Here is a 24,319-nt window from a genome sequence, read left to right as displayed (position 1 = left end):
AGGAGAATGCTGTGGGAGATGGTGTCAAAGGCCTTACTGAAGTCCAGGTAGACCACATCCACAGCCTTTCCCTCATCCACTAGGCGGGTCACCTGGTCATAGAAGGAGATCAGGTTGGTCAAGCAGGACCTGCCTCTCATGCACCATGCTGGCTGGGCCTGATCCCCTGGTTGTCCCGCAGTAGTGCTGGGGTGGATGGGCTTATACATCATCCTGTTACTGCATGGGCCCTGGCACTGTTTTGGCCCTGGCCAGCTGCCACTCTCCCAAACCTGCCTCCTTGGGGAATAGCATGCAGCAGTGCCTGTGCCCTGGGGACAATTTGGCAATTGCTGGAGAGGGGCAGAGAGTTTAGCTGTACGGCTGTGAGCTGTGCCACATCATGGAAAACAGGCCCTGGCCCGTTTCTGTCTCCTTGCACAGAGACATCCCTCATGCTAAGACATCTTGGGTTAGTCTAATTTGTAAATCAGTCCACCTAAATACTACCTATATGTATGTATAGGCAAGGAGAAGTAGTGTTCCTTTGCCTTAGCCATACTTCTTCCTTATATGAAATACTTGTGGGGAAGACCAAATGGGCCTACCTTCACCTCCTCTCCAATACACAACCTTGCTGATATGTTTGAGGATTATAAATGTGGCCTCAAAATACACGAAAAAAGGATGAAATGGAGGGAGAGAAAAAGGATGAATGAGTGAAGCGTGAAAATACTTATTGCTGATGAGGATGGAAGAAGTATGATGTTGCATACTACTTCCTTCCCTGCAGTGTGAATGTCCCCCATGTGTAAACTTATCCACAGAAGTGGGAAAACCAAAATTATCGATAAACTGCAGCAATTTGTTTTGCACAAAACACAGGAGAAAAAAAAGTCATACTGCTTGATCACCCAGGAATGGTTATAAAGCAAGCTGTCTTCTTTCTGTTTTCTCAAATTACTTTTTCGAAGAAAAATTAATGACTTCTGATATTTGCTTTTGTGTTAAAAAAAGAAGCGGGCAACTATGACCAAAACGAATGTTTGTGGAGAATTTTCATTTGTCTTAAATTATCTCAAAATTTTAAAATGAAACATGAAAAAAGCAGCTTTGGTAAATATTTTAGTTAGCAAAATCCCAGTTTTATTTTCTTCATTTTTTCATAGAAAGTCCCAAACCCTAAAATTTCTAAAAATTTCCTACAACACTTTGTCTCATTCAAAACCCCCTAGATACTAATCTACAGTTCCAGAAAAGGATTTCTATCAGACAACCTGTTTATATATGTTTTACACTCTTGACAGTGGCTGGGTTTAACACTGATACCTGGGATCTTTAGCCTTCCTATGTTCATCCCTAGATACTAATCTACAGTTCCAGAAAAGGATTTCTATCAGACAACCTGTTTATATATGTTTTACACTCTTGACAGTGGCTGGGTTTAACACTGATACCTGGGATCTTTAGCCTTCTCCTATGTTCATTTGCAGGCACGAGAAAACGATTTTAGCATATAGTGCACTCTTTTACCAGAGTATCTTTTTGCAGCTGCTTGTAATGAAATGGCTGAGAACTCTACAGCAAAATCCTTAATTCAGCTCTGCCTACAGTACGCTGTCCTTATAATTATTTTTCTGAGGCAGTAAAATGTAATTACACAGCTTTTCATCCAGGAAGATTTATACTTTTTGGGGGAATATTCATCAGTATTTCATTGAAGCAGTATAAAAAAGGAGAGGTTTTTATTTAGTCATCTAAACACATGATTTAAAAGTTTAAAAAATCAGGACATATCATTTAAACAAGTCACTGAGGCACCTACCTTTATTACCTCACTTAACTCAGAGTTGACCTTTTGCGGTCCTGCCAAAATAGTTCTGGCACTTAGCAGAATGCCGTTCACTTCATCTATTTGCTCTTTTATTGTCTCATGTTGTTTCTACAAAAAATAAAATAAAATAAAATCACATCCAAAACTGTCTATGCATTGCTAAAATACAGTGTTACCATTTTGTTAAATTTATTAAAGTTAATTCAAAAGATGAAGTGATGAACTAAATAGATTTTAGACAAATCTGAAGTCTCTGTTTTTCCCAGACATCTCTAATAGCTGCATATTATAATGTGACTCTTTGCATTTTCTTGTCTTTGTGAAAGATATGTTGTTTTTTTTTTTTAATTTCTTAATTTCATTTTATATAACAGCATGAGCAATTATTGGAATGAAGCATTATTCAGTGCACTGTCAGCAGAGACATATTAAACATGGATTTTTCATAGTGGTCTGGAGACTAGTTTTTTTCTGGAGGTTTTTTAAATCTACAGTACAGAGATATCTTTTCCTTGTCAATAGTAAAGCTAATGTGAACAATCTCTTTTGTACAGCATCTGCCTTCATTGTGAGGAATAACGAAGATCCAGCTGGTTAAAAACTGAACAATTGCAACTACACACTTCAGGCTTTGCTTCATCCATGTGAGACGAGCTGCAGCTTGGCACTGTAATTATGAAACAATGGAACAACAGAAGAGGCTTTGTACATAAGGATCCCAAGCTGCCTGTAGAATTCATGAAACCAGCACGCCTGATTTCTCTATTGAATTATTAGACTTTCCACATCAGCATGAACTTCTAGCGCTGCAAATTTCAAGAGCTCAAAACTCAGCCACTGATGCTATGAAACCCAGAGGTTGGCTGAATTTGCCAGATCATTCTTCAAGTCACAAAATTGCTCCCTAAAGCCCTCTCCTCCAGAATCCAAACAATTTCAACCATTGAAATGAAAACAGTTTGCTTCAAATGGTCCCAAATTGTTCTCTTTGTCATTGTCTTCCTTGCTGAAAAAATAAATGAAAAGTTTTAGATGGGACATTCTGGTTTTGCATTCCTTAAAGGAAACTAAAGAAAACAGAGAAAGAGTCACAAAACTGCTGCGAGGAGAAAAAATAGTCTTTTTGGCTGATGGATAGGGTACTTTTCTGGGATAAGAGACCTGAAAATTCAATTTCCTCATCAGCCAGATGGGATTTGAACCTAATGCCACCATTTACAGGCAAACATGCCCCGCTTCTGTGCTGTAGGGGACGGGTCTCCTCTGAGCTCTTCTCTGGAGTGATTACTTTGTTCAAAATACCGAAACTATTCATTTGAACAGAGCATAAGGGAAAACTGCTGTAGCCTTATAGCTAGGCTGTTCACCCAGCAAGCAGGAAACCCAATTTCAAGGTATTTGTTGTGGAGCAGTTAGAGAATGGATTTGTGCTTGAAGATGCAAGGACAATCGTCTGCTCTTCCTGAAAAAATGGGGATGCATTTTGTTTAAAGAGGACCAGAGAGAAAGTTTGGACAAGACAGTATGAATGCACTCACAGCCCAGGGCATGAATGCAGTGCAGAGTCTTCATAAATAATTGTTTTAATAGAATATAATTACTTTTGTGAGCATGAAGTCTTTCCACATTATAGATCAGTATATAATAGGTGAAACAATCCCACCACAATATTTATAGCAGCCATGCTGCATGGAATTTTAAGCTTCTTGGGTTTTGTTGTAATACGTCTTCCTAGTTTAGGCATTAGTGGCCTGCTGAGACATGCCATGCCAAAACTTTTCATTTATTGTCACTCCATGAATAAATAATAGTACCTTGCACTATTGCAACTTGTTTCTTAGAACTGGAGAGTCAAACTCATCCTGCTGAGTGGTCCAAGAAATTCTTTTTTGGTGTGGCGATTCCTGAATCTAAATTGTTTGCAATCTACTATTTTAAGCACTGGCAGAGACGGAGTGTTCACAGACAACAGTTATGATAAATGTACTGCATAGTACCTCACGCCTTTGAAGATTGGCTGTGTTTTCCTTATTTATATCCTCTGTTTGTATAACATAGTCAAGTGCCTGGTCTAATGCCTCCTCCACCTCTGACAGCTTCACATCCTGTTCGCTGAGCTGCTCCAACACGTCGGATACTAGAGATCTGGTGTCATTGTACCTCTTGTGAAACTCTTCAACTTGCTGTACCACTGGGAGAAAAATCAGAGGCCGCTGATTAATCCAAAGCTTGGATTTCTGACAAAACTTACCTATGCAACAATTTCTGTTGCTGTTACTCAGGGGGCAGTAAGACACATTTGTTAAAAGCTCACTTGAGAGATCATATACCTAGATTTTAATTTTCCCTCCTCCTTAGAAAAGGAAAGATGCCTCTCATTTTAGTATCTCATTTTAACCCCATTAATCCCCCCTCTCAAGTAGCTTTTCCTAAAAGAAACTAGGTTTGGTTTTCCTTGCTCTTCGTTTGTTTTTCATTGTCATAGCTAACCAGGCTACTCTGGAGAAGACAGTCCTTATTGTCCCGGGGCTCTGACTCATGTGCATCGAGCTGTGGGAATTAAGCTGCCGCTCTTTCCCATACCAGCGGTTTTTCTCTCTGCTGGAGTTTACTGTCCCCATGGCAGAGCTGGCAGGGGGGAAGGAAGACGTTCACACGAGCAATTCCAGCCCTGGTATGAACCTTCCTAAGCAGCTATTGCTGAGGTGCTGCAGCGCACAGGCACACACAGACACACGTATTTTTCTGCCCGTTCTGCCACGGGGGCAGCAAGTGCCAGCAGAGACTTGGGGCAGGCATTTGGAAGCGGCAGCATCTTCAGCACACCGGTCAGTGCTTGCCAAGCGCCTGCTGGTCCTCTCAAGGGGCTCAGCAGTACACCCAGAGCTGCCTGGCCCGTGCCAGCTGCTCATCAACGTGGGTGAATGGAAAACAGATTTAAAACTCACACTCCTCTGCTGCGTTTTCCTCCTCATCTGCAAGTTGCCTCTGATTAGTGAAAGGCTTACGGCGTTTGATCTCCTTCAGCATCTCCTCAGCCGCACTCAGCTTCTGGGCAATTTCTTCAGGGCTCAGCTCTTGTTGAATTGCATAGTATTTCATCTTGCTGCTGATTTCTGTGGGAAAAAGGAACAGATGGTCAATCCAGCATGGCTACAGAGAAGTAAATACTGTGGAGCACTTTTACTTTTGTGAATCCAGATCATGCTGATGGCAAATGAAAATTTTAATTATCTCTCATCCCTATAGTAGATAATTATTATGTTTAATCCAGTCGTAAAATTAAACCTGTAAATATATCACAGTTTCTGGCATATATGGGGGTCTCATCATAAGAGGATGAGATTAAGCAGGCATGGGTTGTGTGTATCATTTGGCTTGGCAGTTCTTATAGACTGGGATCATCATTTTATTCTGAGTCCTGTGGCATGTAGCAGGCTGGGGCTTTCATCCAGGATCGTGGTTTTTAAGTGCTGCTGCAAAAATGTTATGTTTATTAAATAACAACAATGGCAAGGAGATAGAAGTAACCTTTTTTTCCATCTGAAGAAGTTTGAGGCACCCTAAAGAGGTAACAATATGGCTTCTGGCCTGATACTGCCTAGCTGGTTTGGAGATAGATACTATATCAAGGTTTTGGTCTCAGTTCAAAAAACACTGTAGGATCCCTGCAGCTGAAATTGAGTTTACCCATTCCCAGTGTAGGCATTACCCACTTCTCACTCCCTGGCCTTGAATACCACCTCCTCTTTTATGCCCTACAACGTGAGTAGCTTTGGCTTGTGTTCATCGCTACTTTTGTGGACAACCAGAGCTGGCAAAGCCAGCACTATGCATCTGTAAGATTTTTATAAAAAAATAGTTGTGTAATTGTGGCACAACTGATTCTTTGGCAGAGTGTCTTTGTATGCAGTTTCTGGCTAGCTCCTCAGCTCATTAGTGAATGACTTTAAAGTCTCACACTGAGCAGTAACTGATCACCACCCGTGGCTCCATGGATTTCTTTTTCCTTCTCATGCTGGCACACACATGTGCATGTGTGCACACATAGACCTTCCCTTCAGTAGAGAGTGGCTTACCTTCTACAGGTGACGATGCCCCTGTAGAAGAATAGTTTTGAGCATGGTGGAAATAATTTTCACTCACTTGTCTGGGTGAACAAGCACTCTCTTTTTATTCACAGCCATGGATGTGGCTTCTTCTATGATAGCGCAACCAGATTGTGCTATTTGTGCGCCAAACTAGATACACGTCTGCCTTCTGTGGTTCCTTTTGCTGCCCAAAACCAATTAATAATATACAAGGACTATCCCCAGAGGTCAGCCAGTGATTGTTGGTGACATACAATGAGGCTGATGCTGACACTTTTGCTCAATGATTGTAGAAATAAGATGTGACGGATGGCCAGACAGTCAAAGGTGATCTAGCATCACAGGTGTAAGAAGGTAGCACAAACGTAACATCCTATGACCATGGTCTTAGCCTGCCTCTTCTGTGTGATAGGATATGTTAATTGTGTTTGTTGAAATAAAGTAATGGTTGAAGCACCCATGGAGTTAAGGATAAGCAAGGATAACAGTTGATATGTAACCGCTCTTCCTTACACAACTTGCCACAGAGCTTGCAGTAATTGCTTTAAGACAGAACTGCTCAGATCTGTTAATAAAGTATTTCTGTTAATTGAAAAAGAGCTGTTTAACCTCAACTGCCAGTCAGCCTTTCTATTCTGGTGCCATATGCAGTTTTCTTACACTGTTGGCTTTGCCAAGGACTGGGAAAAATCAGTGTGCTCTATGGCGGGATGGAGGCTGTTGTGATGCAGGTGTACAGGGGATAGAGATGCTTCCGAGTAGTTCACCTGGGGTTTTATTGTTTTCTGTAGGTACAGAAGAAGAGTCTGCAATTGGTTTAATCTCAGTTTTATATATCAGCATGATAATGATATGTCATAGCTATTCCAGATGAAGATGATAATTTCTGACTAGGAAAGCTTTTTTAAGAGCAATTGTGCTTGGGAAGGTGTTCACTGTTGTCATTTATCCTTTGATATATAGTACAGTAAAAATTCTTGAAGATGCAGGAGGTTTAACAGGCTCTAAATAAAAAAAAAATCTTCATCTGGGAAGGTGTAAGATACATACATTTGCAGTCAGAAAAGAAGTTATGTTTTGAAATTTATGCTAGTTCTGGAGATACTTTTATTGCTCTAGCGTATTGCCCAAAGATGAACTTAACAAGTTTTGTCTTCATCCCCTCACATTATATGGACAGATGAGCAGGACACTGAGAAAATAAGTTACAGTTTGTCCCAATATTTTAACATAAAAGGCTCTTGGTTTCACTCTTTTCCTAATTTTGGGAGATCACCATCACCATGTTTACCTCTCCTACTGTGAATCAGCATCACTATAACCATTTCTGGCAGTCTGCAGTAGCCACACTGTTTACAATTTTGCCTTTCACTTTTACTAAAGGCCACACTTTCTTTGTGGAAAAAAAAGGCAATGAAAATGCAGTTTTCCGATTCTTCTTCTGTATTTCAGAAAAAAAAAACCAACAGAGGACAAAAGCTAGTCTGTAATGCTCTGTAGATGTGTCTGGACCCAAACTCAACTGGAAATTCTGGTCAGATGAAGCAATAAGCAGCTTGAGGAGAAAATCACCACCACCTCCCATGCTGAGCTTGGGGAAGCAGTGAGTTCACAGAATTATTTACTATTCAACGTCATTTTCTTTTTAGAAGCATCTACATGAAGTTGTATGAACCAGCACAATCCTACTCAGCAACAGTTTGCTAAAAGGCAAAAACTGGATTTAAAGTAACAGTCACCAGTGGAATCACCAGAGTTAGTCAGACCTAACTGACTGCCATGGGTTCAAAAGGGAAAGCATAATTTTTAAAAAATCTGTCTAGCTATTCATATGGCCTCCATTACTTATCAGCAGGATGGAAAAAGTGCACTTGTATGAATCTGCTGGCAAGTAAGACATGGAGCACTCTCATCTCCCATCCTATCTTTGTGTTTGTGGCTTCATCCAGCCCCAATCTGATACTGACTCTTTTTTTCAACCACAAGGATATATAAATACCTTGAGCAGCCGTGGTGTCAGCTGTCTTTTAAGAGAGACAACTTTTCATCATGGCTTTGCAGGCTGCAGAAGCCTTATGTGTGGGTTGCTTTGCGAGAGTGTCCAGGTGCTATGACATTTTTTTTGCTGGAGGTTTCATTAATACATGCTTGACATCGAGCTGAACCAGAAAGAAATCTATTTACCTTCGATGTTATCCCTCATATTACTGAGCTGCTGCAGAAGCTGAGTAGCACGGTTGTTGGTCTCCATGGTTTCCTTCTGTACCAGTAGGCCTTTGCTGGATGCTTCATTTCCCTATGAATAAACCATGTGAGCTAGACATTAGATTTCTTTTCAGATCCATATGCATGTGTGAGGATGAGCAGTGTAAACACACATTTTGCTTTCTCCTGATAAGCATGTGAAAGTCCATTTATCATATAAAGTGGTATTTACAGAGGTGTTTGAAGTGAAGGGCTGTCTTGTCGGTATTTTCAGAATTCCAGAGTGAGAGATTAAAATCTGTCCCATATTTATCTATAATTTGCTGCAATCAAATTGCCATACATTATGTACAGTTGTAAAACTCCCATCTGCTGAGTCTCCTAGGCATTCAGTGAGGCTGGCTCCTTTTGCTGGGTATGGCATTTCCTGACTGAGCGTATAGACTGAAGAATAAGGTGTCAAGCTCACAACCATTTTTAGATCAGTGTCTCCCTCAAGCGTGGTCCCCAGCTCTGCAACTTGTTAAAATTAAGAAAAAGCACAAGGATTCAAAATACTCTGAAGAGCATAGCCACCCTCCTACACTATATTACATTGGAGGCTGTAGTCTGCATTGTGTTCCCTTGCACATAAGGGAAACGAAGAGTTACCATGTCCTAGTTACCATCTTTCTGAGAAGGTCACGGACTTTGGGAGTCCTCAGATTTAATTTTCACTGGTATTTCCCAGAAAAGAGGAAAAAATGTGACGGCTGTGCCATCGACGGGGGTTTGCAGAGGCACCAGGTGGCGCTTGAAGGCAGGGCCAGGGCCAGGGCCAGGGCGGCCAGCGCCGCGGGCCTGGGCGGGCGCCCGGCTAGAGCAGACGTAAGGGTTTACAGAAAGGTTTTAATTTTACTTCTGTTTCCTTGGGTTTTGAGTCTTCGAAGGGCAAGCACTATGTTTTTTATTCATATTCCTTTATTGCTACCAGGGTTTCTTGTGGATGCTCTGTTGCTCAGCATCGCCGCTTCATGCTTATTTTAAGCAACTTGTTACTGGTTTTACACACACTTGCCTTTACATAATATTCTTTCCTTGCTAGTTTTTTCTTTAACTATTGAACACACGGGGAATTGCTGAGGCAGGTTTGCTGATTGCCATGAGATTGATGGGAAAAACAGCAGCATGAGTGAGGGGTGCTCTTAGGGACCCTTAAATTCCCGCTGATGTACAGTGGCTCATCCTGAAATTTGCTAAGAGCCCAGGAAGGAAAGGCGCTCGGCTCCCCCAAGACTCTGCCAAACATTCAGGATAGAGCTACGTGCTGTTTTACCCTAAGCTCATCCCAAGCAGACTCAGGGAGTTACAGGTCACATTTACTCTTCTCATTCAGCAGGAGGATTTGCCTACAGCTGGTGCATTCATCCTGCCTTTGGGGTTTAGATCAGAATCTGCAGCAACCCCTCAGACACGGGGATGTGCACGTGAAATGCTCTGAACAGAAGATGCAGCATATCTCTGCAAAACCCACTCGAGGCCCTAGCACCCATTTTCCATAAAAGTGCCTTGAAAGAGCAAAAAGTTCAATATATTCAGAGTTATTACTGTGGTCTTCCTTCCACTGTGATAGTCTGGGGCCATTATTTCCCTGCCTTTACAAGCAATCACAAGTATTCATGTGGAACAAGCATTAGAAATAACTGGGGAGAAAAGACCAGAGGAAGCACTGAATTCATTTGTTCAGGGACAGTCAAACTGAGGAATGAGCTAAGAAATCCCCATGTAGTACTGAAGATGACAAAAACATCATTGTCCAAATTCACTAAATATTCCTAGAAAGCCTAATGCCTTAATCATCCTGCCTACAAACTACACAGAGGGACGCTGAGGCACGTGAGCACTGCCAGATTTTCACAGGTACGGGTGGGTGGATGTGAGCTGATTTAATCAAACGTCTCTTTTGAACACAGGCACAGTCTGTGTAATTCTGCAGTGCCCTTTCTGCAAAGTAAGTGCTGATTTAAAACACCCAAACCCAAATTTTCTCTTCCACCTCTCTATACAGTCCTTTCTCTTCTTCCTTTGTGTTTTTTCTCCTACTTGCTCCTGTACTTGAGTTTTAGTCTAAGGTATAATTTTAATTTGTCTTCTGAAGGAATTTGTAAGTGAATATAAGGTCTGGCATTTTGCAATAAGCATGAAATATACGCTAGTCATACTACAGCTGTGATTATCTCTGGGAATAACGTAGAGTGATGTATCTCACTAATATATCTTAGCAACAGAAAGATATTTAATAATATCTCTTTAAAATAGAGGAGAAGCAATTTTGAACCCTATTTCTTCTCTTAACATATATCATATCAGTATTCTTCTAGGGTGCAATGAAAGTGTTATGTGAGCTGAGAGCAGATAACCTTAATTTTGTAGCCCGGCAGTTGAATGTGGATGCAACATTTATGATTACAATTGTGTTAAAACGTATCTTGAGTGCTGATCAGGCTCCCATCTCAGTGGGTATGTGAAAAACCTTTTAAACTGGCAGGTTTGTAACATATTTTGAAGTGTCTAATCGGGGCTAATTTAATTTTATGAGAGCATACATGTAAAAGAGATATAGTACAAATACTCCCAAAGTCAATCTGAATTACTTTAGTGTTGGTTACTTTGCTTAATTAGAAATCAAAATGTGAAATAGAAAGGCACTGTGTGTATCTCAGATAAAACATGTGTAGGGGGGTAGGTGGGAACTCAGATCCCGAGGGGAGGCTTTTTGTGGTCGGTGACAAACCTCCGACCACATTCAACAGACTTTGTCCCTACATCCTTCCTTTTCTGGGAAGAAGACTTGATAGATCATTTACGCTTTTAATTCAGAGCCAAAGTAAAGTAGAAAGTCTAGAAATAGAAAACAGAAAGTTCTCCCAACTATCTTTCAGGGCACTCCCACTCTTGTTTGGCGAACGTAGAGGTTCAGACTAGATGTTAGGAAACGTTTCTTTATCGAGAGGGTGGTCAAACACTGAAACGGGCTTCCTAGAGAGGTGGTTGATGCCCCATGTCGGTCAGTGTTTAAGAGGCATTTGGACAATGCCCTTAATAACATGCTTTAACTTTTGGTCAGCCCTGAATTGCTCAGGCAGTTGGACTAGATGATCATTGTAGGTCCCTTCCAGCTGAACTATTCTATACTAACCTCTTATGCCAGCATGTGAATATGACAAACCACAAACCCTCAGAGCTCTGGCAGGGGGCTATAAACAAACCTGTTCATCAAGTGTTGCTGCCTCTCTCAGGAGATCATTCATTTCGTCTGCAGCATCATCAACCTGGATGGTCCAGAGCACAGCATGGTTCTTTTTTTTGGACATTGCCGCCTGTGTGTGGGGGAAGAAAGTCAGTGCATCTGAAAACAAATTATTTCTCTAGTGAGGGCAGGGATTAAAATCTACAGGAATGGAATGGAAATTCATAGATTAGAATTACATTAAAAAATAAAATGTCATCAGTGTTCGTACCTGGAGATGGGTGGCAGTGAGGTTCAGGTCATTCAAGCGCTTTTGAGCTGCAACACCTGTAGAAATGCTCAGTAAAGTCGATTTGCTTTCATCGATAGCCAGAACTGCTAATCGGATGTCATCTGTCAAATCCCAAATACATTTATCGCAGCCTAATAAGAAAATAAGAGTGTGTCATTTTTCTTTAGTGTTTGTGTCAGTGAACAGCAAATATCTTAAATTCACTTTATAGTGCTCTTGCCCCATGGCGTTCCCTCTCTTTGTCATTGATGGATCCTGATGGATACCCATTTTTCTTTCACTTTCATTCGCCCACTTCCAAGGTCCAACAGTACAGTCATGACGCTTCCAGCTGAGCAGCACCAGATGGGACTACTCCGAGAGGCTGCCGCAGCGGCTCTGTAATCAGTAGGGAGAGAGAGAGAGGAGGTATTTCCTGGCTATTCCCTAGAGGCTCTGCATGTTTGTGGCCCGAAGAACAACAGATGGGGGTCAAAAAAACAACTTCATTTTGTCAGAACCCAGAACGCTGTAATTAAAATTTGGTGGTATGAGAAGTAAGGATGTCCAGCAGACGGGCTCTTGGCTGCCTATCTGATTAGGAAGGCAACTTCTAAAACCACAGTTATAACACGTTTGGAATACGTTTGCACAGAACTACATCCTTGTCCCTGCTGAATGCTTGCAATACCACCTTGGTTTTAGTGACATTGGTGCCACCACTAAATGCAGGAGACTTAGGTGAATGTGCAACACAGATTCCTACAGAAACTTTTGCTTGTATTGTAGTCTGTATTCTTGATGGCAGCAGCTCCCAAATGTTTTCCTTCTGGCTGCACTTTAAGGCACACGACCCCTCTTCTTGGGAGTTGGTTTAGGAACCCATGTGTGCTACACAGTCTGCATTATACCACAGGCATAATTATACAGACATTTAAAAAAATATCAGTGGTTACCAATAGTTACAACATAGTGCTTCTGGAAACTCCTCGGGCTTCCTATCATTAGGATAGGGGAGATGATCGTGGAAAAGCAACTGACTGATGGATATATGTCAAATTGTCAACAGCAACAATTTATATTAGGTGTACAACTAGAAAACCAGAAATTATATGCAAGATAGCACAGATAAAGTTGTGATGGCAGTTTTAGGGCCAGAATATTATTTTGCAGGCACTGTGTCTCGAAGTCTATAGAAGAGGCTTTGGTGATACTTCCTTACTGCTCTGCACTTTTTGTATGTAAACTTTTAGTCTGTATCACAGAGTTGGATGTATGCATGTACTCAGTCAAGCAAGTGAGAACATGTTTAAATAGTCAGCGGGGCATTGTGCATATTCGCATGTTTAAGTGCCCTGTGGGACCAAAGTCAAAGTGCTGAGCCCACTGGAGAACCGAGCTCTTAAGTTAGTATTTGTAAGCATCTAACTACAAGAGCGATATTAATTTTTGGTGTACTCATGATAATCTTCTTACTGATGGTTGGGCAGTCTGTGCCAGTAGAAACTTCAGGACTGTCTGCGAGGCATTCTCCAGTCTGGCTGTCACACATTCTCCCTCCACAGTTACATTCTGGGGGAAAAAGAAAGGATTTTTGAAAGAAGGATCTTCAAAATGTACAACCCACCTTTCCTCTCCCAAGACTAGTGACATGATTGCACGTAGGATTGTGCATGGATTGTCAGACCAAAATCAAGGGCTTTTTGGGCTGATTTTTCCTTCAGTATGTAGAAAAAGGTGTTCTTTGCACTGCGGTCGAATTGGACCAGATAAAATATGAGACAGGAAACAACCAGAAAGCCTGTGCTGAAGCGGCTTGTTCAAAGCTTCCCAGCTGGTCACAAGCAGAGGCAGAGAGGCCAGAGTTGCACAGCTGGGCCATTGTACCTCACCGTCTAGGGAGGGTGACATTTAGGAGATGGGCTAAGGAAAGCAGTACAACTAAAGTTAATTATTAGCTACAAATCTCTCCACAGACCTGTGGAATTTATCAACACTGTGTCAGGCTGCCACTAAATAAGCTTTCCAGCTATCAGGGATTGATAGTGGACTCCAATTCCATCATCAGCTTGAGCGTATCAAAAAGTAAATATCTCCTACCACTTACGATGAAGAATAAATGAGGTTTTAAATTTTTTTAAACTTGAGTAAGCTACATATTTATTGCCAGCACAAGTGGCTTTTTAAAAAGTATAATTTTTAATCTAAAGTGTCTCTTTCAAGGTTTAATTGGCCTTTTAAAGTATATTATTTTAAAGATTAAAATATTCTTGGAACACTTAGATAGAAAAACAAAAACTCAAGCAGAACGTAAGAACAGCAGTGAGTTATCTGGACTTCATTCTGCTCTTGTGATTCATGGTTTCACCAGAATCTCATATAACAAAATCATTTACTGCCATTTTATTGCAGCCCATTCATTGTTCTCTATGAATTACCCTTGTATTTACATTCCACATTGCACATTCGAGGAATTATCATGGAAAATGTGTAATACAGCTTCAAAGTCAACATGATGCACTAACATTGGAATAATTCTGTGTAACTGAACCAGTTTTAGTGGAACTACTCAGTTTTTGTACCATTGTGAGAACAGAATTTGGTTATGAATTTTGTGGGGCAATCGTATTTTGACCTCACCACAATCTGTATGAACTGGGTGTCTCCCAGCTCTTGGATCCACTGTTTTTAATTTGTTATTTCTTTTGTTAAGAAGTGACAGAAGTGAAAGTCTTAGTTGAAAGCAGAGATTTCTCTGTACCTATATCACAGGGTCTAGGCTTTCCCCAAAACAGGTGGCAAGAGTTCAGTTACAAGATCAAAATTTGGATGAGATTGGTGCTCAAGAAAATCAAATAGTGTCTTCTTATTTAAATGGATAACTCTTAATTTGCTACGCAAATGCTTATAGTAAATTAATTTCAAAAGCAGTCCTGACAATTTTTCATCTACTTGTTTAGGAGGTACCATGTTTTTAGTAGGGAATTAAAACTTTCAATGCTACTGTGGCTTACTGGTGGAGAAAGCTTCTAAATTTACCTCTATTTCTGAGGGACATCTGTGGAAAACTTTGAAGTGTGGCTAAAGGACGTGGTTAAAAAAATTATTGAAAAGAAGCTGAGAACTATCCACGGCTACGCAGATTTTGTCTTTTGCTTGAAAGAAAAAAAGAGGATTTTAGCTGGATAGAGCTGTTTGCTCATTTAGTTGTCTTGCATTTTTTTGTTCTATATACCCTTTGAAATGCTCTGTGGAAACCATGCACGCAGACTCTCTTGTTTCTTACACTAGTTTCTTTTCTGTATTTTTGTATTTTAAAGAAGGTATTTGTCTTATTTCAGAATCAATATTTTTCTAAATAAGAGTTCCTAATTGCTCCAAAATGCTAAACAAAATACGTTTGCCTTGTAAACTACCCAAATAGTTTGGATATCATGGATATATTGAGTGGTGCAGGCTATCTATGCAGTACTGTCAATACAGCATGTTGTGGGGTTTAGCAGAAATGAATATGAAATGAGAAGTGTGTAATTCTCTGAAACCTAATACTTCAAAATCAGGATTTGCTAGAGTCAACTACAAGATTAAATTCACTCCTAAATAGAGAAAAGCTGTACCTCTCACAACATATTCAAGTACCCAGGCACTTTTTATTTTTAGCGAAGATCAAACACTACAAGCAAATCTGCTAACGAAGAGAATTACCAAGCTGATTTATAGTCTGCATGAAAAGCCTATATAGAGAAGTCCTTTGCACCATGAAATCCCACTTAAACTGTACCTCAGAAACATAAATAATACTGAGGTATTCTGCCTCTAATTCCTGCAACTCCTTAAGGGTACAAACCAAAAGTATACTGAGGTGATGAAAGTGTAACTTAACTTCAGTTTAGAAACTCTATGTTCAGAGATGCCTTCCAAAATTATGTCTTGCATAATCTGCTTAGACACTTGGAATGCCCTGTAATCCTCAGACTTCTGGCAAAGCTACTCTTAGCTGTTTGAAGCTCTGCTTTTGCACATGGCCAAGGCATGATTGCTGCGGTTTGCTGAGTTGAAGTGCTGGGTGCGTTTCTCCTGCCTCATGGCTTTCAGGACCCACAAACTAGATCCTGTCATTCTTTATGGAAGAACTGCAGTTAAATCATCTCTGGTGAACTGAATTAGGCAGTGAAGGGCATAAACAAGGTTTGCTTTTGCAACCTCAAAATCACAGAGATGTTGAATTTCAGGCACATCTTGGGTGCCCAAGTCCAGGCAGGAGCTGAGTTTTGGGGCACGCTGTTCCCTACAGCTGCTGTCTTTTTGGCTGATTTGGATACCTGGGATTGGCTTTTGGGATAATTGTGTGTGGGCACCATCTCTCTGAATTCGGCGTAAATGGAATTTAAGCACATGACTTGCTGATGTGAATTACATCCTGGAGATGGACATTCAACTTCTAGCTGTCACCGGAACATAAAACCAGAAGGGACCACTAGTGGCATCATACGTGGTCCCCTACAAATGAAGACAGCAGCACAAAGGGCACTTGAGTACAGAGCATCCTCACAACCTCCATCCTGCAGGTCTCAAAACACGCCTTAACACTTTGTAGTAAGCTAGTAAAAAGCAAAGTCCAAGTGTACAGTGAGCTGCAAGAAGGACGTAGGTTGATCAAGACATTGCTAAGGCCCTGGGGCCTGTAGGTCTGTACCTTGAGATCCCGGAGCACTTCAGAGGTCCGGGTTTGGGTTTGGGTGCATGCTTTGGCTGTGTCTTACCTTTGAGTCAGGCTGAGAGCTAGGAGTGATCCATCTCCCCCATTTGTGTTCTGGTCCTTGAGGGAAGGACCCTGGCAAAGAGGTTGGGCGGGATCCCCAAGGTCCTTGCTCTGAGCACCTGAATTTTGCCTTTAGCAATGGCTGTTCCTCAGTGCTTTGAAAGAGTAGGTAATCTTATCTCCCAGAGCAAGGACAAAGGGCATGAGGCCAAAGTCTTATTTGGATTGAACTCCACGTAAATTAGGAGAATAATTGTATTAGAGGACGTAAACCTCTGTGACCCCTCTGTGTAGGTATGTTTTGGTAAGGTCCTCTGGGTAGCACTTTACCAGACCCTGGAAGTACAGTCATCTCTGGTGTGGAAATACAGTAACCAGCAAGATTACACAGACACATGGGAAATGCAGAATACATTACCAATGTGAAAACTAGCAGAAACTGAGTGGGGATTGGGTCAGGACAGGAAGGGCAATCTTGTTCCCATAAAAAATGCTTTCAAGTCTTTAAGAGCCATCAGTCTGAGTGGTCATGTTGGGCAGCATGTGGTGTGAACAAACACAAAGGTGAAGTCTCTGCCCGAAGAAAGCTTAGACTCTTATTTAAAACAAGATGCAGGACACAACAGTGCCTACATTCATTCTGCCCAGGCGTTTGAGATGCTGGAGTCTGGGGTCTGAGACTTCCTCATGGGCAATGGAAAGAGCGCTAGTGCCTGGGATGATTCAACCAAACAGGCATCCAAATTACCCCGCCAGGTAGGCGGCTGGGAGCACCCCCTGCCTCCCAGGGCAACAGCTGTCTGATGACTGATTCAGGCATCTCTGAGAGGTCATCCGTAGACCATGCTGTGCTGCGTTTTGCTCGGCTCTGCTATACTAAACTATAGACAATACCTGTACAGTTTTTAGCGAATCTGGCATCCCCATAGTAACCCGGAGCGCATCGTTCGCACTTGAACCCGGTGGTGTTGCGCAGGCAGTTGCGGCACTGGCCGGTCACTTCATCACAGTCTTCAAAAATCAGGTTTGGGTCTGAGTTGCCGCTGCAGTCACATTTTTTACAAGTGCTTCCAATTAGCAAAGGGTTCCCATAGTAACCGGGGGCACACCTGAAAGGAAGAGCAAGCCCAACAATGACGAGTAATGACATTCCCATCTGTGGTATCATTTTTTCTCTGACCTTATTTATGTCACCATGAATTGATGGTCTGCAGCTACTAAAGGACAGAAGGCAAATTAGGAGCTGTATTCCTGCAGAGACTGTTTTGTGCTGTAATCTCAATCTCTACAGTTACATATTTTTCCCTTCTTGAACACTTCTGGTATCTCAATCACACCAGTCTGTGTTATTTTTTGTGTGTGTGTCCTTAGCAGTAAAATGATTTGTTCCCCATTGTTTTAAAATCTATGACAGAATGACCTCTGCAGAGAGGCAGCTCTAGTGTTTATTTTGGTCACTTTCAGCTTTGGATCTCACCAACTGTATTGTGTTATATAGGAAATTGGGGTAAGAGACTGCATTTCACGATGCTGAAACTCAGAGGAAGTTCAGACCTTATTTTCATAATAATGCATACCACAAAGTACTGACCAGAAAAGTTTTATATAAATACTTCTATGGTGAGGCACCGGGATGGTTTCTGGTTTTTGCAAAACAAAACAGGCACTGAACCAGCCTCCATTTTTCAGATTTGTTTGATGTTAGCCTGCTGGCTGAGGGCAAAAGGCTGAGAGCAGCCACCAGCCCAGGAGGGGAGGATTCCACTGTTGGTTTACAGAGGGTGAGAGAGAGGTGGGTAACAAGCACTCCAGGGGAGGGCTGAAATGGGTCCAAATTGCTTTTCATGTCTTGTCACGTGGGAAGCATTTCTGTGGAAAACTTGCTACATCTTAAAATGGATGAGATGTTGAAACTAGTGTTTTTTTAAAGTCTAGACAAATCAGCGATACCTAATGTTCCTGTGTGACCAGTGACCCTAAGCTAAGACAAGAAGTAATAGATTTGGTGTCATCATTTGGAAAGAAAGGAGAGGGTTTCAGTTAAAGGGGTTTCTGCTGGTAGCAGGGAGTGTGCTTAATCCTATGAGCTAGAGGAACCTTTGCAAAACAACCAGCGAGGCAAACAGAGCCGGCAATGGAGTGGGCATGGAGCAGCTCGCAGGAGCAAATCCTCGAGCAAGGGCATTGCTGGAGGAGCTGGCGGCTGGAGCAGTGTAGAGCAGAGCAGCTGCTTATGGACTGGAGGGGCCAGCTGGCAGGAGAGGGGGCAAGCCCACGCCGTTCACGGTGTCACTGCGGGGTGGCAGGAGGGTCTATGACCCAGCAGCCTGGGACACAGAGATCAGGGACTTGTACCCCCAAAGTGGGAATGAAGAATTACTGCAGAGAGGGGGATAACTAGCTGGTGTAGCAATTGCTTACTGAAGAAATCGGAGGACTGAATAGTTGTTGTGGTGATTTAGGTGAGGAGTAGTTATTGTATTTCATCCTGTTTTATCACCCTGTTGTCCTTGTCTTTTCTCCCATCCATGAAGTCCTGTTTTAAGATGCTGTTTGTTCTGCTGTTTGTGGGCAGGGAGGGTGAGCTCTCAGGCAGTTCAGTTTAATTTTCCCAGGTTCTGGCTGGGGACCTGAGACGAGGTCTGTTGTCTCCTAAAATCTGAACATAGTCAAATCCAGGTTCTACTATGTCTGAACGATGAAAATGTGGGAAATCTGATAAGAGCTTCCAGTTTTGATCTGTTCCTACATTTGCTGACTTTTTTTAATAAAGTAAGTAATTTTCTCAACGCTGCTTTGTTCATGTTCCAGTCCTGAACCCCTACAGTAAAAGCACATAAAATTTTAAGCTTCTTAATATAAACCACTTGGCTGCCTCAAATACTGCTTTTGCCAATGGCAAAAACTCTGTTTGTCTCTTTGCAGCACTGCCAGAATCTTTGCTGCAGATCTTATCACTTGGATGACCCAGATGTAAAGAATAAAAGTGTGACCTGGAGTTCTGTGCACCCCTCGAAGAACTGTGGATGCGACACGGAGCATAATGAGTGTGATTTAGCTGACTTTGGTGGAGTCACTCCACATTCCCATGGGAGTTAGAGCAGGCAGTGATGGGTAATGCTGCTATTTAGTCATGCCAAAAGTATTGCTATAATTTTCTAATATTTCAGTCAATCTGAGATTGTAGTATTTTCCCAAATTTCAAAATTTCAGTATGGTTATGAAGTTTGAACAAGGAAAAAAAACCCTCTGGGTTTTAAAAAAATTCATTTCCTTTATTCTGAACTCTCAAAATCTTGCAGAGTTTCTTTTTAATTTTCTGTAGTTATGTATTTTCCAAATGGCTGTCTGTCTAACGTGGCCACCAAGTCACAGAAGCCACTGAGCAGTGCTGCGGCCAGACCAGCGTTTTGCTTTCTGCTATCCAGCTCTGGCTTTCTTCCGGCATCTACCGAAGACTGCGTACTATTCCCATCAGGCCCAAAACATCTGCCCTCTCATCAGGGCAAGGTGATTTTTTTTTTTTCTTTTCTGAAATATACCATTCAGTTCACTTGCCAGAAACATAGTGGACAGTTCCTCACATCCTCACAGATACATTTTGTAAGTAAGTGCTGCTTTTTATGACCGTCTGACTCACTTTTATTAGCTCTATCTCCTCATCTGGAGTAGCTGTCTAAAACAAATAGAAACTTTTAGAGCTGAAAATAAATGTGTCACCTTCACTTTCCCCTTCCCTTTGCCAGTCAGTGCATCTCATAGGGCTGGACTGCGCTTGGCCTCTTTTGGATTGCTGGTAGCACATGAGCAGAGCAGAGGCTGCTGGATGGAAACTTATTGCTCCATCTCTGCACTTTACGGTCTGAAAAAGTAGAGGCCTGCGGTACATGTCTTTTCCTCCGTTGTATCAATAAATGGCTCTTTGTTGCTAGCAAAGAATATTTCCTCTCCCATAATAAAGCTGCTAAATTATCTTTGTTTCATTTTACAGCCATGTTTGCTTCCTGTAATTATTGGTGAGTAAGAAATTAACTTCCTCTTCTCTGGCAATGCCAAAAGAACCTTTTTCCTCTATTCACTTGGGACACTAAAGTATTATTTCTTCAGTTACCTTTTTTAACATTTGGGCATTAACAAAACCTGGATTTCATCCGCTACCACCTTAACGCCTTATTGCTGGAGTCCAGGAGCAAAATGATTCATTCCTAACTTTCAAATTGGGAAGCCGGTTTTCCCAGTTCCTGGCAAAGGCCTCTGTGATTTCACACCACCATTTGCTGGCAAACATAAACTGGATAGGTTTGTGCCAAGCCCCTAGAGCAGCACAAGAAAGCCTCCTACACGAATGCCAGAGGAAATGGGGAGCAGATTGCCTCCCAGTGTGCTGCTCTGGAGATCCCACCCGCTGCCTGTGGAGGAGTGTCCTGCAGCGTGCTGCCCCGCGGTGCCCGTCACTGACCGCTGCGGAGAGCTGGGAGGGAGGGCGGTGAGCAGGACGTAGCCTTCCTCTCCCTGGGGACGCGAGCTGCTATTTGGGCTGCAGGGAAGGACAGGGGCAATGCCCTCTCTCATTCAGGATTCCCCAGTCCTCCTGTCAGCATGTTGACGGCATGATGGCTGCCAGTGGGACCAAGGAGTGGTGGCAGTGCCCAGCAGCAGCGTATGTGAGGCAGGGACTTGCTCTTTAGTAAGCGGACAGGCACAAGCAGTGCATGTCTCATTAGTCTTCGAAACGCTTTTTGTCGTTTCTGACACAAACGGGAGTAGGTCCAGGAGCCTACCAGAAGGGAAGTCCCATTAGCCACTGCTTGCCACTTACCCAAGGAGCTAGTCAAGGACTTAACATGGTGACTGGGACAGGCTGATTTCTTTCTGCAGCTTTTTCTAATCCATTCTATGATTCTGTGATTCTATCTATGCAGCTTTGCCTTCCCTGAGACAGATGCACTGTGTCAGGCTGGGTAGTGGCTATTAGAAAACAAAGCTGATACTAATTTCTGCTGTTACTATGCATCTGCTACTCATTTCATAGGATTTGATTTGCTTGTAGTCTAGGCTGACATTTTAATAACCATTAAGAAACTTCACTGACCTTTTAATTGTCTGCATTATCCTTTGTGTATATATCTGACATTTTGGAAGAACAAAAGAATACAGCCATAGGCCTGGAAACAAGGGTGGGTTTTTTTTATTTTTGTGCTATCTGTCTAAAGGGCTTTCACTATTGCTGTCACCATGTTACTGATGTGGAGGTAATATGCTGATGTTTTTGCATCATCTGTAAGGGCAAAAGCCTTCACTCTTTTTTTCATCTTACCTTTTTCATATTGATTTCTCTTTGCAGTTTAAGCATCCCCTTTCTCCCTTCACTGATAGTTATGTTAAGTATCATTAATGACAGTGGACTTAAGTCTTAAATACTTTAGGGGCTTTAAGGAAAAATAAAATGAGGTATTCAGGAAGCCACTGTATGAGCTGTCCTATACCCCTCAATCTTTGTGTTAGAGCTGTTTTAATTTATTGGCTGCTTAAGGGGAATTTCTGAATTATAATCAGGCCTGTGACATTCACTGAAACATCATCCATGTTTGTTCATAGTGAGTAAGATGGCCCTTTATGATGTAGGAGAGTAAGTTATATTTCTGCTGTATAGCTCCATTTATTTTTGTACTTTGTTATTTAGAAGATATTTACTGGAAATTGTTTATGGGCATAAGGGAAAGTTGAAAAGCAGCACTGGCCTATGGTTGTTTGCTTGACTTTATTGAATTATGTCTGTGAAGTACATTTAAAATTTAACTAAAAACTGCATCTGCTCATTAAGAATTTGACTAGATAATGCATTTTCTCCTTTGCTTTTGAAAAATTTATTTGGTAGAAGCCTGCTATATGTTTTAGAGTGGTGAATTGCAAGAGGCATCTATGTGGTGGTTATTTTTCACTTCAGCTGCTGTTTCTGATTTGTATTTTGTATTTTGATTTGTAAATTGTATTCCTTTTAGGAAGATCACCACATGAAGGTACGAAAAGTGCAAGGACTCGATCAAAATACTTCAGATGTAAATGTCTGTCTTACCCTGACAGGGTAAGACGTGTCTGTCTTACCCACAGCAAGTTCTTATGGTTTTTAGTAGGAACTGAATGAGAGCCTTTAACAGACATGATTCAACCTGGTGAAAACACATGCACAAGATTTCTCCACCGTGTGGGAAGATTCCCTTGGAGACTTCTGGACTTCAGTATTGTTGACCAGTAAGTCATCCCATTAGTTTCTTACCTTTCACAGTTGGGTCCTGCATAGTTTTCCTTACAGACACAGCGCACGCTTCCACTTTTTCTGTAACAGGAGACTGCAAAGCTGGAATTTCATTAGAATGAATAGTTAGAATAGCAGGCAATGGCAAACACTTGGGAGTATTTCTTAACTACATTATGGACATTTGCTGTCAGTGTGAGCTCTGGCTCTTGGTTACTCATTGCTGAATAGGTATTCTTAAGCTCTGTATGTTATTCACATTATACCCCTTGTTTAGTCTTTTTAATTAGTGTAGAAAGCACTAATTAGCGTATAGCACTATGGAGCTATGTAAATGCAGATATATATATATATATAAAAGTTCCTGTCTTGCAGTGTAGATCAGACGCACCTGCAGGTTTTGATACACACATTTTCGATAAAGGACTTAGGATAAATGTGTATGTCATGCTGTTGTGGTTTAACCCGGCAAGCAGCTGTTCACTCTATCCCAGCCGAAACCAGGACACATGTGAACCTAATTGCTTCCTGTCTCTTATTCTAAGGGGTGAAATACTGCTTATGAAAGACACCACAGTAAGCACTTCAGGAATGTAGTCTCTGGAATGGGTGCAGCAGTTTCCTATGCAAATCCTACAGTTTTCCTCAAATCCAATCTGGAAGTACCAAGAGGTGAAAACTGAACTCAGTGGTGCTATCCTTATTTACAGCAACCGAGGCTGCTCCACCATCTCTCTGAGTAAGCTGGAAAGAGTCTGGGGCCTCTTCTGAGACCAACATGCCGAGTAGTGATATTGATTGCAGTAATGGCTTGGGCTGTAATTGTCACTGCCATGATTCTAAATCATGGATTCCTTTGCTTTCTTATGTTTTCAGGATTTAACAAATGTATAACTAAATATGAGACCCATGCAACAACAGCAGCCAGACGTGGAAAGTACAAATTGTATACACTTCAAACGCAGTCATGGACATGGCTTAAATACATTTGCAGGAAAAAAACGTACAGTCCTAAAGATGTTTCCAGTTAACTTGCAATATGTGTGAGTAAATGCCTGCCAGCACTCAGTGGTGTGCGACCAGAGTAGTGAGTGGCAGCAGTTGCCAGCTGCAGGCCCACGGTTGCTAAAATGCAGGTCCTGAGTTGTACAGTGCTGGGCAGCTGTGACCAGGTTGCATCCCTTTCGCACAGAAAGACAAGAGACTCAGAGCAATGGGAAAGAGCATGATCCAAGCACTGCTTGTTCCAGGAACGAGCAACATTGAAAGGTGACAAGAATTCCTGCACAATTTCAGTTCCCACCAGCATTTCTCAGCTGGTGGGACAACCAGGGTCAAATAAATCTGTCTGGATCTATGCTGTCTCAAAACATTTCATATAACCGGAGAGGACATAAAATGAGATTCTTCTCCCAGAATTCACAAATTAACTTCAGTAAAGCTTTTTTGAGATCATATCGAGAAAATCATAACAGTTTGGCAGCCTTCCTCTTTGTCGTGCTTTAATCTCAGTCGGCAACTAAGCACCATGCAGCCGCTCGCTCACTCCCCCCCACCCGGTGGGATGGGGGAGAGAATTGGAAGAGCACAAGTGAGAAAAAGTTGTGGGTTGAGATAAAAACAGTTTAATAATTGAAATAAAATGATAATAATAATAATATGATAATAATAATAATAATACACAAAGCAAGT

General features: G+C 41.8%; 1 protein-coding gene across 1 annotated transcript in view; it reads right to left on the bottom strand.

The window, feature by feature from the left end:
- LAMA4 (laminin subunit alpha 4) overlaps positions 1-24,319 on the bottom strand; it is a 112,525-nt gene that overhangs the window by 49,547 nt on the left and 38,659 nt on the right. Inside the window, exons 4-12 of the mRNA XM_009289144.2 lie at positions 22,649-22,729; positions 17,266-17,480; positions 13,086-13,181; positions 11,610-11,761; positions 11,358-11,468; positions 8,089-8,200; positions 4,762-4,929; positions 3,811-4,004; positions 1,805-1,921 (exon numbers count right to left, since the gene is read on the bottom strand). Coding sequence (XP_009287419.1) covers positions 1,805-1,921; positions 3,811-4,004; positions 4,762-4,929; positions 8,089-8,200; positions 11,358-11,468; positions 11,610-11,761; positions 13,086-13,181; positions 17,266-17,480; positions 22,649-22,729 — 1,246 coding nt within the window. The remainder of the gene's footprint in view (positions 1-1,804; positions 1,922-3,810; positions 4,005-4,761; positions 4,930-8,088; positions 8,201-11,357; positions 11,469-11,609; positions 11,762-13,085; positions 13,182-17,265; positions 17,481-22,648; positions 22,730-24,319) is intronic.

The sequence above is a fragment of the Aptenodytes forsteri genome, unplaced genomic scaffold (assembly GCF_000699145.1).
Source record: "Aptenodytes forsteri isolate BGI_AS27 unplaced genomic scaffold, ASM69914v1 Scaffold217, whole genome shotgun sequence".
NCBI lineage: Eukaryota > Metazoa > Chordata > Aves > Sphenisciformes > Spheniscidae > Aptenodytes > Aptenodytes forsteri.
Note: the sequence above shows the minus strand (reverse complement) of the source record. Positions and strands in the feature narration are given on the sequence as shown.